Source organism: Tauraco erythrolophus, chromosome 4, assembly GCF_009769465.1.
Source record: "Tauraco erythrolophus isolate bTauEry1 chromosome 4, bTauEry1.pri, whole genome shotgun sequence".
NCBI lineage: Eukaryota > Metazoa > Chordata > Aves > Musophagiformes > Musophagidae > Tauraco > Tauraco erythrolophus.
In genome coordinates, this window is record NC_141468.1 from 61,265,148 (window position 1) to 61,283,534 (window position 18,387).

Sequence of the window (18,387 nt, forward strand, 5' to 3'; positions counted from 1 at the left end):
AATCTGAGGGTTGATCCCAGTCCTCTCATTGCCACCACTCAAGTATTTTTGCCATCAAGGTGGGCAACGCAGCGGTAGCGTGCCCAGTCTTGTGGAGGGAGCGTGCGTTGCATCTCGCATGGATGCTCTGCTAGCAGGTGAAGGGACGGTGTTGATGGGCCGCAGTTCACAAGGTTGTTTGTATGGTTTCTAGGCTGGTTAGAGGTGTTAAAGCTCAGTAAGTGCATTAGGACTCCAAGACAGAGGACGGGTATGGACTTATTTAAACAAAAATACCTGTGTGATTGCTAGCTGAACAGCTGAGATTTTTCCTGAAAGAACTGCTTTGTGAAAGCTGGCCCAGATCATGGTATTAGCTTTACACCCCTTGCTTCTCTCCCTTAATAGAAAGGTGGGGGGGAATGACAGATACGTGTCTAGATCTGACTGGGGAATGTGTTCCTCCTCATACCCCAGTGGTGACTTCTTTAAGCACTGTTCTCTTGTAGGCTTTATGTGATAATTTGCAGTTCTCACCAATTATCCAGATGATATTAAAATCAATTATCTGGGAGGGCTTTCACCTGAAAAGCAGCATAAAGGAGACAGGAAATACTAAAATAACATAGAGGAGAAAATGTGAGCCGAATAGATTGAATTGCTTTTCTGCACTATAGTGGTGTAATTTGGATACCGTTGCTTATTAGCAGATCACTAGCAAATAAGACAGAAGAAGGGTGTTTTGAGAATTATGCTATAAATTGACTTGCCCGGGATGATGGTGTCAGGTGGCTTTAAGAGCGGTTTTGGATCTGCAGTGATCCTGGTGCAAGCAGGGAGGAGCTGGAGGAGCTGGCAGCAAGGTTCATGCAGGGGAGCGCAGGGTCGCACAGTGCTTGTGGCGAATATGCATATAAGGTTAGTTGGCATTCCCTCAGCCGTGCCTCTGCCGCGCTGCGGATCAGCTGACGTTTTGCTGTTCCCTCCGATACAGCACCTAGAATCTGACATTAGAAAAAGGCAGTTGGCCTCCATCTACACCAAGGGGGATTGAGGCGAAGCAGAAATTGGAAAGAGCTGTGCATGTGATGCTGGGGTGCACGCAAGAGATGGTTTCCCCCTACCCACGCTGCCCGCTCCTTCTCTTGGTGTAGATTTTGGCATTCACTGCAGTCTTTGTTGTTTCAGGTTGGAAGTTGAGTCCTGTGGTTGGAGCGGTGTACGGCCCTGAGTTATATGCAGGTAGAGCTTAAGTAGACACTTCCACTTCTGCCATTTAACTGCAGTGGTGTTTGTTTATGTTCTCAATCTGCTGTTTCTTTATAACCTTTTTACGTTTGTTTTGTGTTTTGTTTTGTTTTTTTTTTATTCTTTTGAAAATTAAATTAGCGTCCAGCTTTCAAGCAGATGTCTCGCTGGGCAATGACGCCGCAGTGCCCCTGTCAGGAAGGGGGGGTATTAACACTTACATTCCTTTAATCAGTAAGTAGCCCCCGTTGGCCCCTGTATTGTTACTGTGCTTGAGTTAATGATGACCTGTTACCCTTCTTCTCTCCAGTCTGTATAATATATACTTGAAAGGACGGGAATGAGTTTACCTCGAGCCAAAGTACACTGTGCAGTGGCTGTAACTTGTTCATCTGCAGTCTGTTTCTGTACTGGTGAATGGGTCTTTCTGAGCGACGAGGAAGCTGCAGAACAAGGGGAGGGTGTGTGTGAGGAATAGGCCATTCCCATGTTCCCCTCCTTCTTTTGAAATCAAAGAAACCAAACAGACAAATCCCGAAAGTACATATTATACAAGCTGCTAAACCGCGAGTCTGCAGGGCCCCCGGTGGCATGCACCTGGACGCACGTTAGGTTGGGTTTGTGCCCTGGGACTCTTCCCTCTCGGTATCTGTTTATTACGTGTTTGCAGATGCCTCTGAGGTTTTACATCACTTCATCACGAGCCAGTTTACTCCAGTGTAAAGCGTAATAAGGCAGGCCCCATACATGGAGCCAGTTATTATTGGTCACGCTTGTTAAATGAAGGTGGGCTTTCAGTAAACTGGCACTTTATGGGAAATTTCTGCTGCTGTTATATGGGCTATCTTGTCTTTCAGGCTTTAAAATGAACATACAGAGGATTGGGTGGCAAAGAGTGGGAGGGGAAAGGAGGGAAGAGACTGATGTAAGTTGATTGACTTTAAGGGCCTCTTGACAAATTATTTTAAAGAGCCTCTGCAGTTTTGGAAGAGCCGCCTGCTATATTGATAGTAACTCTCTGCGCTTCTCGGACTCTAACCAGACTGCATGGCGGTGTCAAAAGGCGGGGGGATTTGTACCCTGTTTGTGGTGGGTGAGGCATGCCAAAGCATTAACCTCTTGCATGCCAAACCTCTCTGCAACCCCTCTTCCCCTAAAGGCCATGGTGTAGCAGGAAGTATGTATCAGATGCTTGCTGGGTTATAAGCATGCCCCTCTGCAGGACTGATGCAAAATGTCCCACCGCTGTGGAGCTATTGTGTCACTTTGTTTGAAGCAGACGGTTGTTCTCTGAGCAAGAGCTTGGATCCTTTTCACCCTCTACCTTGTCTGTCTTTACAGTTCCAGGCTTCCCCTATCCAACAGCAGCCACCACAGCAGCCGCGTTTCGGGGAGCCCATCTGAGGGGCCGAGGAAGGACAGTGTATGGGGCAGTCCGGGCAGTACCTCCCACAGCCATCCCTGCCTACCCAGGGTAAGCACTAGTCACAAGAGCGGAGTGCTCTGCACAACCGTGTCAAATAGCTGATTGGTTAACCAAAAAATAACTAAAATTGTCTGGATGGTGAGAGTCAGGATAATTGGTAGTGCCAGAGCATTCTGCACACTGTGGCATCCAGTGGGGGCAAATCTAAATTTTTCCACATTAAGTTCTTGACTGAAACAATTTTCAGTACTTGCAACAGCTTAAAGCACTGATGGACTCCTTACAATTTCTCAATTCATCTACCTGGTATTCGTCATCCATTGACCCAACACATTATAGCGCTGCTGAGAAGGACGCAAAGATAGAAGGTCTAAAATTTCCTAAAAAGTTCTGCTCTTTGTGCTCCATTTGTGTTTTCGTATTCAGGAATGAGGAATAATATTCATTTCCTTCATGCCTCACCATCTGGCAGTAGGACACAGAAGAGCCAGTTACCCACAATGGATTTGCTTTCTTTGTTGGAGACGGTTTAAAAAGGTTTAAAACAAAGATTAATCAAGTCCATTAATTTAAAGCTGGGAGTGTTTGGGATATAGGGAGAACAAAAGAGAAATGTTCTTCTAACCATTGTATGAAGCAATGGTGAATGTGTGGCCTTAGCATTCTTTGCCCTCTGAATTTCACTAGTAATGCAGTGGAATAGATGCTGTTACTAAAGAGTATTTTGCTGTTTAAAAGTACAGGCAACTAGGTTCATATGTGAATTTTGTTGTGGGTTTTTGTTTGTTTAAGTGTGATGGAACCAGAGATATATCAGCAAATCCCATCCAAGCTGTCTTTTTTTGTTCCTCATTTTCAGGATGCTTTATGCATATTGACTGTCTCTGGAGTTTGACTTGCTGTATTTTCCGGGCAACGTTCTCAGAAAGAATAGGAGTAGGAACGAGTCCACCAACACAGAGAAGCGGACTGACCTTTTTTTGTTTAGACTAGCCCGAAAAGGGAAGAAAATAAATTATAAATCTTAATTTATTAAAAATGGAGGTGGAAGCTACACACATCAGTGCAAGGAGCTGGCCTGATATATGCTGGATAAGCTTGCAATACCTTCTGTAGCAGATTTAGCGGTGAGAGTTACTGTGGCCCTTTCTTTTCAGAGTCCAGTCTGATATTTAAAGTGGAGTTTAAAGAACTAAGCTGCAGTGGTCATGTATCTATCTAGCTTTGCTGTCTGGCAAATCTGGCAATGTTTGTATTTAATTCACTGGAAGACTTAAATGAAATCTCTTGTCTGAACACATTGGCCTTCCAAACAGTGTTTCTCTGGGTTTTCAGATCCATCTTTTTTCGCCACTGCTCCTAGTTCATATTCTGTATCCTCTAATTGTAGCCTCTGACTTGCAACTTATCTGTCTGTTGCTCTAAAAAATGATCCAGCCTGGTTTTATTAGGAAATGCTCCACAGTAAAACAGAAGCAAAGCTGAGCTAAGTGCTGCCGTCTAGCAGAATGTGATATACTTGCAGCGGGGAGGGGGGATGTGCTCTTCATCCCTGGCAGTAAGATCTGGAGCATTCCTAGCAAGAGGCTGTCACGAGTGGCGCACTGGGAGGGACTCTAGGCTTGTCTTTGATACAAATCCAGCCTGAGTCCAGTATAGAAGGTTTATTTCTGTTCGGAATATGGGCCAGGCTCCAATGATTATCTTTTCCAAATACTGTCTCATGACTGTGTTTACTTACATTACGTTGAGTTTGTCTGACCCTGCTGGCTGATTTCATGTCTCCGTGGGCAGCTACTATCCAGTAAACATTTGCAGGGTAGCAGTAAACAAGATGGATTCACAAATGGTCCAGAACTGTCCCTAGTCCCCAGCACCGGGATGTAATTGACTCATTCTGGTCTTTATTGTCATCATAGTCTGAATCTCTACAAGACATTCTGTAAAGGGAATTTGATTCCTCGTGGAATAATACTAAATGAGTTCCATGTTGCAGCAACCTGTAGGACAGCCACCGCTCCACATGGGCACTGTTGACCTCCATGGAGTCAGGGGCAGGCACACATTCCTGACACCGTACCCTGCATCATTTGCTTTCTTCCTTGCCAGTGAAAAGATGACACCATAATATCAGTCAGCAACACATGAGAGATCAAGACATAGTGAATAATGTAAGCTGCAGGTTAACTCAAACCTGGTAGAAGGAACTAGTTTTCACAAACCTCAGTGATGTTTAAGTTACAAAACTTAATGGTATCGCTGCATTTGAGAGCCTGGCAGAATTCAAAACACCCAGAACGTGGATTAACAAAAGCTTATTGGAATTGCCATACTGGATCAGACCTGAGAGCTATTCAGGTTAGAGTAAGTTTTGACAGCATCTAGTGCTAGATACTCCAGAGGAATGTGCAAGAAATCATATCATTCTTAATAGTTTTAACATTTATTTCAAGAACTCAAAGTAAGATTTACTAAGGCATGTGTGGAATGTACATACTTATATATGAACATGGATGTTTATTCACACCTTAGAAAGCAATCGCTCAGACCATTGGAGAGGATGTTAGATAGTCACCTGAGCCTGACCTCAGAATGCAAATGCAACCTTCCATTTATAACCGAGGCAGCGTTCAGTGGAAGTAGGGAGACGTTATAACCTCTGATATATAGCACGAGTAAAACCTGTACTGGAACATTGCCCTGATTTGTAGCGGCCATGCTTTCTGAAGAAAAATGCTGACAAGTTACACTTCAGACCAAAAGCTGTAAGAATTAAGTCAGCCTCAAAAAAAGCTTGCCTACTGTAAAACTCTCAAAACTGAATAAGCTTGATCAATTTTATTTCTCAAACTACAGGTTAGACATTGACTTGTTCATGGTCATTAAGGACCTACACAAAGAGTAGGCTTGCCGTACTAAAGAATAGTTTAGGAGTGTAAATACATAGAAGGTTCACTGTCTCAAAGGCAAGAGTAGATGCAAGTCAGACTAGATATAAGGCGGTAGGAAGTTTTGGGGGTTTGGAGTGATTTTTTGGTTCCTTGTACGACAAAGTCAACTGTTGGTTCACCTAAGTGATATGATGACTGCTTTACAAAACCAGCGTATTTCTTTTTCTTGTGGATGTGTTTTAGCTCAGTTAGTGGGCTTTTTGCAGATGTCACTGAGATCTGATGGACTGCTGGGCTGCTTTATGCTTCTGGTCAGTCTACATAACCAGGATGGTCTCTGTGGTTCTTAAATGAAGGAATTCTCTCAGTTTTTGCCAGCATTAAGAATCACAAATATGGATACTCTAGCATGTAAATAAACCTTGCTAAATTTCAGCCCTGGCAGTTGGTGTCAGTCAAGTCCTAACTGAAGGAGAGACAGAGGATGGACGTGTGCTTGGTTATTTGGACTCAGGAAGTCTTACTCTTTACCCGTTACTAGTGTTCTTTGCAGTTTTCTCTGGAGAGCTGATGCTAGCATCTCTTGCTGACAGGATTCTAAGTTACAGGAGTAGTGGCCTGATCCAATGTGGTAATGCTTATATTCATTCAGCTGATTGTGTTTGGAATAACTGTTAAAACTGCTAACCTGTTCATAAACCAACAGTCACTTCCTCTGTCATGCGTTTGCCTTTCCTGCAGGAGCAGGTGGAGTATCACTGCTAAAACACTCCTGGTCCTAGATAGAGAACCCAGCAATGTAAGTCACTGCCCCAGGAGCCAAATTCCTTGTTATGTGATTGTAAAAATTTAGCTTCAACAGACATGATCTTATGGCCTGCTTCTCCCTGCTGAAGTGGCTCCCTCTTTGTCTAACAAGGGTCTCTATCTTCATATCTGCTCCCCACACTCTTGGAGACCGTAGTAACTCTGTCCATTGGGAATGAATTGTACTTTTCCTGGGGAAGACAGCAAGACTAAATTATTCAAGCAGTAGCTAACACTGCAACAGGTGTTTATATTTTTTAATTTTATTTTATTTTTTAGTAATAGCATGCAGAATTTTGGCAAGATCCTCTGGGCTTTTTTTTGCGTGTGCGTGCCTTACAATAGTTGGGTGTCTGAGAGTGGCAGGCTCTTGGCAGCATTTCACATTCCATCTGATGAGTTAAAAATGATAATCAAAAGAAAAGCTAGTGTTCCATGCCTTCTTTTTCCTTAATGCTACTGGTAAGTCATGCACATCAGGTCCATGAACATCACACATGGTGGGGCTAATGCTTTTTAAAGCCTTGAGTGAGTTTGTGTGGAGCTACTCAGAGGACAAAGCAGGAGGAAATTCCTCATTATGAAGCACTTTCTGAACTCCAACGGGTGGGGGGCATCCCCTCTCTTCCTTCCTCATCCTTCCCTGACCCCTGTCCCCAAAGCGAGCTGCATAGTCTCACGCTAGCAAATACTCTGGTAAGAGTGGCTCTTTGGGAACCCCAGGCTCTGGTTTAAAAGTTTTCCTGCTTGAAGTTCTGAGAGAAAGATAACTGTGGCTTAAAGCAGAAAAAAGCACCATCCCATGGAAACCCTTCCAGTTGCTCCTTTCTGCTGTGGAATAGGTCGTTACTACCAGGGACTCCCACTGCACCTTTCAATTCTCGGACCTTGGACCAGTCGCCTAACCTTTTTAGCTCATTATCTCTGCTTGTGAAAGCAATGCATTGTGGGTATTTTTGGTTTTTTCTTTTTAATTACATTTCTCTGTGTTTACTTTGATCAGAATTGATTGACTTGTTTTCCTGAGGTGTTGCATCGGTTCTTTAAGATGCTGAATAATAATACTTTGCATGCTTGTGTGATCAGCCAAATCTTATCGCATGTCTAATGTGCAGGGTAAAAGCAGGTGATGTATGGATGTCAGAAACAAAGTCATGCAGCCCTGTGAAGCTCGAAATACGTAATCCTACACAACTCTTCTGAAACATGCTTCTGACATAGGTGACTCCAGCCCCTGTGGGATGCCTTCTGAGGGGCTCCTTGATTTCACAAGCCCTTTTCATGAAGCCAATGTTTCCATGTGTTTAGGGGGTAACGAAAATCATTCCAGGAGAATAACCAGAGTGGAGGTTTCTAAACCCTTGTTTCTCTTCTTCAGGACATCAGATCTTTTTGAGTCTATTTTTATTGTACAAGATGGTGGTTCCCCTCCCTCTCTCCTTTGCATACTGTCTGCCCCTCTGCCCGCCCCTTGCCCCTTTGCATGCCATGGAAGATGACTTGGAGCCGTCTAGCGTGCGTGCGCACACACATTCTCTCGCTGATTTGCTCCTGCCAAAAGCCCAGGTTGTGGATTCATACATCACCTGCCTGTGTAAAACGCATGTGCATGCTGCCGTCCTCAATAACCGGAATGTGTTTTCTGTTCTTTTGTTTTTTGTTTTTTGTTTTTTTGTTTTTGTGTGGATTTTCTGCAGTGTGGTTTACCAGGACGGATTTTACGGTGCTGACCTCTATGTAAGTACACACACCGGAGCCTTCTCATCCCCAATCCCTGACAAGCCAGCCTTTTTTGTTTTGTTTTGTTTTATTTCCTTTTGGTTGGTTTGTTTGGTTTGGTTTGGTTTTTTGAAATATCATTTACTTTAATTTTCTTCTTCCTTGTGGATATATATATATTTATATATTTAGGAATGCAAGCATGCTTCTCTGTCACTGCGCTTGCCCCTGGGTGCAAGACCTAAGCCTTTGGGTTTCCTGATCATTGCCAGGGCCAGTTTACTGGGTGTCCTGTCCCCTACATGCACACTGCTACTAATCAACCTGAGAGACGATTAGCGAATTAAAATTTCTCTCAACACTTCTCTCGTTTACATAATTTGGATATAAAAATAACAGGACTGGTTTAGCCTCAGACCTTCCCTTTCCTTCTCCCCCTCCGCCCTCCCCTTTCTCTCCCCTCTTGGGGCCCTTTCAGGTTTGATTTGTGCAGCCTACACTAAACCGAGCAAGCTGTATGTTTAAAAATGTTCATGTGCCACTGGGATGTGGAGATTATCCCTTTGGGGAAGACACTGGGACTGATTAAAAATGGGGACTGAGCTGCTAGAGTAAAAACTGACATCTCATTTTGCTGGTAGAAACGGTACCTAAATAGGCTAGATTCTCTCACCTCTTTGGGGAATTGTAAAGTACAAATACGTGGAGATGTTCAGTTAGAAGAGTCAGCAGCCTCCTCCTGTCTGGGAATTAGCTCTGCTACCACAGGAGACTTAGTCCTGTCATTATCTTTGTCCTACCTAGCCAGTCTGTATGGCAAATCTCCAGGGCATCTGTGTATGTAGGTGGGTTGTGGATGCAGGGATTCTGGCTGGCCAGTGAGAAACGCCGTTTCCTCTCCAGTGGAGAGCTGTTGCAGAGCAGCTGTGGTAGGAATATGCCTTTCAAACCCAAAATGTTCAGGTCCACTACTGCCATCGAAACTTGTGGCCTGCCTAGCTCTAGCAGAGTTCCCTTTTGTGGTATTGCACATAATAGCTCTTTGGAGCTGGGGAAGTTTTGTTTTGGGTAGTGTCACAGTTGTCGGCGTGGATTTCGCATCCTCGCTCCTTTGAAGGTGCACCTCCTGACATTTGTAAAAAGGACCCTGAGGTTAGACTCCAGATAGTGGATGGAATTAGCTTTTGGATTTTGTTGGCTTATATGGAGGGTCAAGTCTTGTAAAGGCACTTTTCCCAACACAGTTACAGCAGTTGGAAGACATGTTCTCTGAGCATAGAGATACTGGGTGCGTTTCTTCATCCTTACATCTACTGTCGTGTGCACAGCCCTTTAAAAATTGATCTGCCTAGTCAAGCGTTCCTTTATAAAACTATGTCAAGGACTACAGAGGGTTCTGGGTTTTCCCACCTCGCTCCTAAAACACCAACTTTACAGACCACTGACTTTGCTACAGCAAGTAAGCAAGCAAATGAGCAATGCTTGGTGTCTCTTCCCTCAGATTATGGCATATAAGAGGCTGTCACGTTGAAAGGGAAGACTGGCCAGGGCTACTCCCTGTTTCTTTTGAGAAAGCTCCTTCAGAGCTTCCATTCTAGGTGGGGAGGAGAGGCTTATTTAACATGTTTTAAGGACGAGACTTCAGTAATGAAGAATCCCTGCAACCGCTTGGTGCTGCTGTGCGGTAGCATCGCGTTAACACAAAACTAAGCCCCCAAGTCGGGTTAGAACATGATGGTGGTTCTGGTCTCGCTGTCAGAAAGCAGGATAATAGAAGAGGGGACTCATCAAGGTAGATGGTGGTGCTTTTTCCTGTTATTGCTGCCCAGAGCTCTCCGATGGAGCTCAGGAAAAAGTTGTCATAATCCAAACATGAAGATACCCTTCCAAACAATTTGCTTGGCATAGGTGGAATGATTAGAGTGTCCCTGTGCCCCACTGATTTGTCGTGCTTTTCACTGCAGTGCTTGGGTCCCTGTGGTTGCTGTGAAAGGCTTGTCCAGATTGTGGAAAGGAAGTCTGAGGGTCCTTCTGTTAGGACTGGAGGGGAAAGTTAAACTGAGATTCCCTTAGGTCTTCTGAGTCTGTAGGGTTGTGTCAAGTAAGGCTGGAAGAGAGCTGAGCTGACAGGGAATGTATAGCGGTCGGCAAGATGAAGGGCAAGTGTCCCAAGTTTGGGCTGCTTTTTCCGCATATGTGTTATGCACCAATTTTCTCATTTTCCTCCTCCTCCTCTTCCTCACTCCTTTTTTCTTTCCTGGGGCAACCATCCTGCTAGCCACTTTCTGTGAAGAAGGCATTCCACCTCTTGTTGGATGCGTCCCACTCTGGCAAGACACCTGAATTCATAAAACAACCTGCCCCAGGATGCAGAGGGCTTCATTTCGGATCATAAGAAAGGTTATCTTTCTTCTACAATGGGGTCAATCTGGGTGGTGGGGGGGAAACCCAAACAAACCCACCTGTGCGAAGACCGCTCCTGCCTGTGAAAAGCGTGCTTGCATCCACTGGAAAGAAAAGGCTGGTGAGCCCCGCCGTGGGCTGTTTGTATGATTGTTTCTTTCCACAGCTGTGTTTTTTTGAACTGCTCTTCCTGTGTTCTGTTATAGAATAGTCTTACAGGAACCAATCATTAGCGCTAAAATACCTCAGGTAGGAGTGCCAGTGTGACCTGCCAACCGATCAGATTGTGGATTGCAGTGGAAAAAACTGAATTATACTAACCATTCCAGCACCACATTAGAGATGGGAACAGAGGCTTTTTTAGGGCAGCGCAGACTCACGTGTGATCCGTGCCCTCGCTGTAGCAGGGCGGCGTGTGTCCAGATCTCACACCGAGTGGCATTTCATTTAAAAAAAAAATAATAAGATAAATTCAATGGAAGGGTTAACAAGGTCATGCTTGTCCCATTACCATGTAGAAGCACCTGCTGCAATGGACACCGTTGTCCTGTCACCTCTTTTAATTCATTCATGCTCATTCCTGGTGCACGTATGCCACCCTTCTAATACAGAAGTACTGGAAACGGTTCTAGCCCTTTCTGCTTCTTAACTTCTGCTATAGGGCAGTTTGGGGTGGAGAAGACACATTTTTGAGATATGACAAATAAAAGATCCTAAAACTAGACCCGCTGCCTAAACCTGGCAGGTGGTCAAACGTATCTAACTGGTACCATGAGTTATACGTGTCTGCAGGGGCGTGGGAACACTTGTGTCTTAGTGGCATAAAGGCTCTTCGGAGTAAAGAGCACCAGCAACACACTTTGTGCGCCCATCTAAAGCAGCAAGGGAAAAAGAAGAGAGAGGCTTATACCACAGAATACACTGACATAGCAAGCTGTAGTTTTAGATTTCCTCATGTTCTCATCGGATTGATCACCTAATGCGGACCTGGAGAGTGGAAGAGAAGATGGACTTATTTTGAGCTGAACCGTATAGTCTTAAAATGCTCATTTATCTGCATTAACACGCTCAGTAATTGGAACGCTGCTTTAGTTGGGATTGCAGCTTCCTATATATGTTGTTTTGCTATGTTGGTGTTATTTCAGAGAATATATGGCAATATTGAAAAAGCCATCATCTAATGTTAGAGGGGATTTGAAAAAATATGTTTTCTTGCTTCGTTGATGAGCCAAGGATGATAACATCATAGAAGAGTAATTTTAAATTTGGGATTTTGTGAATACTTGAGCATATACGGTTGTTGGACAATTGAGATCTATAGGCTCAGGCGCTACACGTTCACACGGGGAAAGGGATTTAGCACAGCCTCAGCAACACTGGCAGGATATCCAGAGAAAGAGAACTTGAATTAATATAAACAACATTTAGGGTTGTGTTCATCTCTCTCACATGCTCCCCAGACAATCCAGACTGTACTGGAAAGGACCAATCTTGATTTAGACAGTCCTTTTGGTTGTTGCCTACTGCCCAGTAAAAATGGATAAGCCTTTTCCTTAGTTCCCCTGTTTCCTTGTCAAGGCAGTGTTTGAACTATCCCTTCGATAGAAACGTCTCTGACTTAACATCTTTGCAAGAAGCTCAGCCGCACTTGTTTCTTTTGAGACGAGGATAAAGCTTTTAAAAACTGAACCTGGATGAGTAAACCTGTCCCTGTGGAATCACTTCACTTCAATAGATGAAGTGGGAGTTTGCATGGCTGTCCTGGGTTTCAGGGACTGTGCCACTCAGTGGTGTCTTCTGTTGCAGTTTGGCTGTGGCACTGGAAGAGTGTGGTGCAGCCAGCAAGGGCCTTTTTTTTTTTTTTTTCTCCCTCCAGTTGTTTCTTTTATTGAGAAACATGGTTGTTTATGTTTGAAGATGCTCTATTCTGTTATAGTTTATATTTACTAAAGTACTTAAAGTGAGTAGCATCAGCAATCACTTGGGGTGGTAGGACTGTGTAGCTAAGGTTACGGATGAGCTCTGCATGCCAGTTAAAGTTGCGTGTGAACAGGAGTAGCAGGAGAAAATAACTGGTGTATTGGACAAGCTGAGCAGGGCTTTAGACGCATTGATGGGATTGTAGGTGGGCCCTGGGTTACTGAGAACAGGAACATCAGCTGGGGAAGGCAACCTGCACAGTGTTTGCTTTGCTCCTTGGTGGTCCCAGAGCTTGGCGAAAACATTTACGAAGTAATGAGTACTAGTCACAACTTTCCTTCTCTTTTCTTCACCTTGTTTTGGTGTATTTGGACCTGCTGGTCATGCTAAATACATCCCTGTGTCAGAAATCCCCCAGCTGTCCACGCTCATTGCTCCTATGACAGGAACTTACCATGGCCATTATAATCCCCATTTTTGGTTCTATTTGAAGTACACACAAGTAGAATTTGCAGACCACTTTGAGTGGGTCTGTCTGTGCGTGTGTACCTCTATCCTATGACTTTTTTTTTTTTTAAATTAACAGTAGCTTCAATTTTGCATCAGTGCATGGTTAAAAAGCAATACACATGTCAGCTATTTCTTAACTTCATTTCTCCAATGAATTATTTCTCCTGTTTTTTTTTTTTTTTTGTTTGTTGTGCAGTTGACTGAAGAAATGTTAACATCCCGCTCTAAATCTCTCAGTGGAGTCTCTGTTCCCTTCTCTGATATAACAGATGGGTTATTGCTTGTTATAATTATTAACATTGTGGTGTGGGACAGGGCTAGGGTGGGAGCCATTTCGGGGGGCGAGGGTGGGAGGCTGCGGGAGTCGTTAAGGTTGGAATGTTAACTCCAGTGGTGACTGACTGTTTCCGTAATAGCAGGTTGTTGTGGCTGCACGCTCTAGTACTTGAGGCTGTGTACTTCACTGAGCTTGTGGTAGAGCCTAGGGCGAACTGCTGTCCCAAGAGAATGCTGGGATGGATAGAACTAGCCAATATGAGTCTGAACGTGGTGACTTTGCTGGTTGTTCTAGCTCCAGATGTCAGCATGCTTAGTTTTTAATTTTGATTAATAAATGTTACGCCATTCCCCTTCCCACACCTGATTCCAACCCTTCTTTTTTTCTTTTCTTCTTTTTTTTTTTGTTTTGGTTTGGTTTGGTTTCGTTTTCCTTTACAAGAGACATGAGTTAAAAGAGAATTACATGATAACCCTTTTTGGTTTCAAACTGCATCTCGCTGTCATGTTCAGAGTATGTGCCAGGCACATTTGAAATGGCTTTTGATCTGAAATGTGCCTGGCAGATGTGGGGCAGAGTGGGAATCTGGGTGCACCCTGAAGCCCGCTGCCCTGCGGAGGGAGGGTGGTGTCAGGAGAAAATCCCCTCGTACGCTGTGCCCAAGTGACAGAGCCTGGCAAGACTTCAGGAAGCTCATAAACTTAAGGGAATACCACGATGACATTGGTATGAGGTTCTGTCTTAATTTGGTGAGGTCAATGAAGGTTTGATTTGGATTAAGGCTGCACCTCATTCCTCTCATCTCCGTCAGGTTTTGGAGGTGGGAATAATGATAGCATGACAAAAACAAGCTAAAACTCCCCAAACCATCAATCCAAAATGTAGAGTTTGAAACAGCTAGATGAGATTAAAAGGGCAAAACTATAACATGACATCTCTTCCAGGCAATGTGGTGATGTTTCAGAGGTGTAGATTTGTGTTACTCTTTCTTCTGTTAACTAAAAGATGGAAGAGGCTGTAAGTCCCTTTCCTCTGGAATAGGAAACGGTATCCAGGTGTGTTTTGGATAGCATGTTAGCCTTCACAGGGCTAACACAGTCCCTGCAAAAGCAACCAAAATTAATTTAAAATCATGACTTCTAATTTAAAAGCTATCTAGCCCAAAACTGACCGCTGCTGAGCAAACACACAATCCCATAGTAGAGCTGATCTTGTACCCTTAGTTACATATAGGCAAAAGATCTATAGGGAAGAAGTGATAGAGGGATGTTGAGCTGATTCTGGAGGCATGAAGAGCGTAAATCTGCCTTCTGGTCCTTCAAACTCTGAAATGTCAATTGGAGAGGAAGGGAAAAAAAAAAAAAGAAAAAGAACCAATCTGGAGTTTTCTGATGTTATTTATGGCTCATTGTGTTTCTAGCAACTCAAAGCCATGGTTCATTTATCACTGCCCCCCCAAGTTAACAGAAATGTGTTCAGAAGTGCACAATAAAGCTCTAACCTGGGCGTCAGAGCCCTCTTTGCTGCCTGCCATGCAGCCTTCGCCCCTGGTCTGAAAGGTGCCTGGCCTCTGTCATCCAGTACTGCAGGGTGTGCAGAGCCGCCTCTCTGAGACAGGTCGTCCTCTGCCCCAAGAGCTCCTGTGGGAGTTCCAGGAGGAGACTTGCAGGTCTTCCTCTGAGTCAGGATTTGCATTCTGCCAACCTAGCTCTAAGTACATTTTTAGTGACTGCCTCTTATCAGACCTTTACTACGGGTGTGTAGCATGGGCAGAAATGCAGCAGCAATACAGACTGTTCTGGCATAATTTCCCCGACCTGTTTTCATCTTACACGGAGGGAGGGGAGAATGATCTCATTGGTATCAATGTCAGTTTGCTTGTTGCCAGCTCTGAGACCACCAGAGACTGTCTTCTCTGACCACTTTCTCCTGATTGATTTTTGGTTTCTGATACTTCTATGCATCTGGACCAAAGGAAATTCTAGCCTTTTGGGTTCCCTAGGCTTAAAAAGGAGATAGAGGAGAAAAAAAAAGCAGGAATTTCACTGAATGATCCCCTTTCTAAAATACACACTTCACAGAAAGCGCCCACCTCTGATTTCCCCAATGTAAGAGGAAGAGGACGTAAAAATTACATTGCATGCAAGATTTCAGCACTCTTCTGGTTTTCAGTTCCTCCATGACAAATTGAATTTCCTATAGGGATATGACCATGCTCAGGCTTGCTTTAGTTTATTCCTTCTGCTAAACGGGGTAACGGAAGAGTCTCCCTAGTCCTTCCAAGGAAAGGAATATACATGACTTAGAGCGATGCTTGCGATAGACACGACATGGGAGCTGATGCAGTTTGAAACACTTCCTCTCCTTGTGATGTGTGTGACTTTTTTTTTAATTTTCTTTTTTATGGTCTGCGTGGGTGGACAGGTATCTGTAAAGTCAGTTCTCTTCTCTCCTGCAGGGTGGATATGCAGCCTACAGATATGCACAGCCTGCTACTGCAACAGCAGCCACGGCAGCTGCAGCCGCTGCAGCAGCTTACAGCGATGGGTATGTAAGGGGGAGGTGTCCATGGGGACTAGCTTGCTGTGCTCAGGGATTGGAGGACCATTGATCCATTACAGTGTTTCTACTCCTTTCCCTGTTTCTTTGTCTTACTTGCACTCGCACGCGCACACATGCATGCACAACCCAACATGAAAGACTTGAATGCACGGTTTGTCTCTCTGCTCCCGGGCAGTATTGCCCTCCGGTGTATGTGAGCTGGCACAAATCCTGGCCTCTTCCCTATCCTTGTGATTCTCTGCACAAAGGAGGCAGTGTGGTTGCAGCCTCAGAGTCAAAAGACTTGGCTTGCCTTGCCAGCTCCTTGCTCTGAGACTCTGGGCAGGTTGTTTAATCACTGGGTGCGTTTCTCTCCCCATCCGTAAAGTAAAAATTACTCAGCTCACGCAGTCCTCTAGGATGCTTTAACGTGCAGCTCTGCATAGAGACAAAGGATTATCATCATCAGAGTGCTTGCCTTAAGATTTTTCGTCTCCTGTGCAGTGAGGCCGTGTTTTAATCCAAGTACATGCGAGATCATTAAAGTTTATTCTCCCTTCTCATTCTGGAGAATCCCTCGCTGCTTTCCATTTAGCAGCTGTTACTGTGCCAGTAGCGCTAGCGTCAGCAGTCATTCTCCTCCCACATTGCATCGCGCGAGGTAAGGGATGCGCTAGCTGTCATTTCAAAGGTGCTGACCTCTTTCCTACAGGTCAAGCTCATGGCTTCTGCCACATTCCTCCTTGCAGGCAATTCTCTCACCCATCTCATACGATGCATGGCAGCATGCCTGTAGGATCTCTTTGAAGAGGGGCTTCCTGCGTGCATGTGTGTGCATGTATGCATACACGTGTGTAGAAGGGCATGCTGCTTCTTCCGTTGCCTATGGTCAGACAGATGTTTCTTTACCCCTCTCAAGTGACTTTTTATCTTTTTTTTTTTCTTTTTTTGTATCTTTTCTCCATCTCTTCAGTTATGGCAGGGTGTACACAGCAGATCCTTACCATGCCCTTGCCCCTGCCGCTAGCTACGGAGTTGGCGCTGTGGTAAGTGGGATTTTCTTTTTTATGCTGTTTCTCATTTCCAGCATGGCAAACCAGCTGTTCATGGGGTATTGGGTAATGAAACTTCGCCTAGAAAAACCTTTTTCGTTGAAGGAGGAGGGTCCCTAGCTGCAGTGCTCGGTTCCCAGTTGTTCTGCATTCATACATTTGTGTGTGTGTGTACGAGGAAAGGAGCCAGGTTGTAGAAGACCAGTTCTTACTTGGTCTTGCACATCACCTAGTACAAAGGAGATGGTAGAAAAATGACTAGAAATGTCGGGAGACAGAACATTGTTGGTGAATTGGTAGAACTGTATCAAGGTCATATATAGAGCAAAAATCAGCAGTAGTTAGAGATGCACACTCTTTCTTGCCATTTTCGTTAAAGGCTTGCGTTGCATGTTGAGAAAGCAGTTCTAGGAAGCAAGGGAATAAGTTGTTCTTGTGACATCTTGCAGCAAAGCTGCTCCACTTGATTCCCTCTTCCACTAGTGGAAGGATGCGATGTCCTGCCTGCCAGCAGTAGTTATGCAAGGGCAGGAATGAGGTATGCTGGCATCAGAGGGGAGTGGAGCAGCTTGCTGAAAACATGCTTGCCCATCTGCTTCTAGCCAGCGTAGTATCTTTGTTGTTGGAAAGGCTGGAATTCAAATGCGTTCAGAGAAAAAGACACCTAATTATAGATATCTGCAGCATAGCACCTCTGTTTGAGCCTCAGCTCGTTGTGTGGATTCTCTAGGGTCAGTGAAGGAAAAATGGATACTTCAAGGATACCAGGTCATTGTGTCTATTTTAGACCTTTACCTTAAGGTGAGGTGAAGAGCATCCTAGAAGTCCTGGTCTCTGCTATCTCTAAAAACAGCCTAGACAACTGGCTCAGAGATTAGGATTCATGAGTCCCATCTCTGGTACTGAACTCCCTTCGACAGAGACTTGCCAAACTCCACCTCCATCTGGCTGATCATGAGCATGTCCTCCTGAGTCATGTCTTTGGTTTTGCAGGCAAGGTTGTCCTCTCCTGCTTCTTAGAGATGCTGATGATGGTGGGTCAGTGCCAGGACATGTCTGTCAGTCCTCTGAGAGCATTTAATTGCTGTCCTGAGTATTTCTTAACAGTTCACCTCCTAACCACCTCTTCTTCTCTCATTTAATTTCTACAGGCGAGTTTATACCGAGGTGGCTACAGCCGATTTGCCCCCTACTGAAGTGACGTGAGCCCCCTGCAAGTGGGACAGCCCCCCCAGTTCATGAGGCCTGGCTATTGCAATATTTACTAGTAGAGGAACTCTATAGCAAGACGAGGAGGAAAAACAAAAAACAAAAGAGAAAATACTTTTTTATACCTCACTATGTTCTTTGAATATGTATTTTTTTTTCCTTTAAATTTCTGCCTTTAATTCTTTTGTTCCAAAGATTGTGCATTTTTTTTTTGTTTTTTGTTTTCGTTTTTGGGGTTTTTTTAACTGTGGTAAAAATAATGCATTTCCGTGTCTGTATGTTGGTGCATAGCTTATCCTACCAATCACGGAAAAGGCTATTAGCGATAAGGAAAGCTGTTAGAAACTGATATCATGCAATTAATCAGGAACATACAGACAGAGTTACTTCCCTGGGTCTGGTGCT

General features: G+C 44.4%; 1 protein-coding gene across 4 annotated transcripts in view; it reads left to right on the top strand.

Moving 5' to 3' along the window:
- RBFOX2 (RNA binding fox-1 homolog 2) overlaps positions 1 to 17,979 on the top strand; it is a 170,383-nt gene extending 152,404 nt beyond the window's left edge. The window contains exons 8-15 of one of the 4 annotated variants that reach the window (XM_086610246.1): positions 1,168 to 1,221; positions 1,369 to 1,461; positions 2,569 to 2,701; positions 8,049 to 8,088; positions 13,100 to 13,176; positions 15,639 to 15,727; positions 16,695 to 16,767; positions 17,925 to 17,979. In XM_086610246.1, the coding sequence (XP_086466372.1) occupies positions 1,168 to 1,221; positions 1,369 to 1,461; positions 2,569 to 2,701; positions 8,049 to 8,088; positions 13,100 to 13,176; positions 15,639 to 15,727; positions 16,695 to 16,767; positions 17,925 to 17,979 (614 nt within the window). Of the gene's footprint in view, positions 1 to 1,167; positions 1,222 to 1,368; positions 1,462 to 2,568; positions 2,702 to 8,048; positions 8,089 to 10,679; positions 10,723 to 13,099; positions 13,177 to 15,638; positions 15,728 to 16,694; positions 16,768 to 17,924 lie in introns of all 4 variants that reach the window. The other 3 variants (XM_086610245.1, XM_086610248.1, XM_086610247.1) reach the window with 3 other exon arrangements.
- Positions 17,980 to 18,387: the final 408 nt, after the last annotated feature.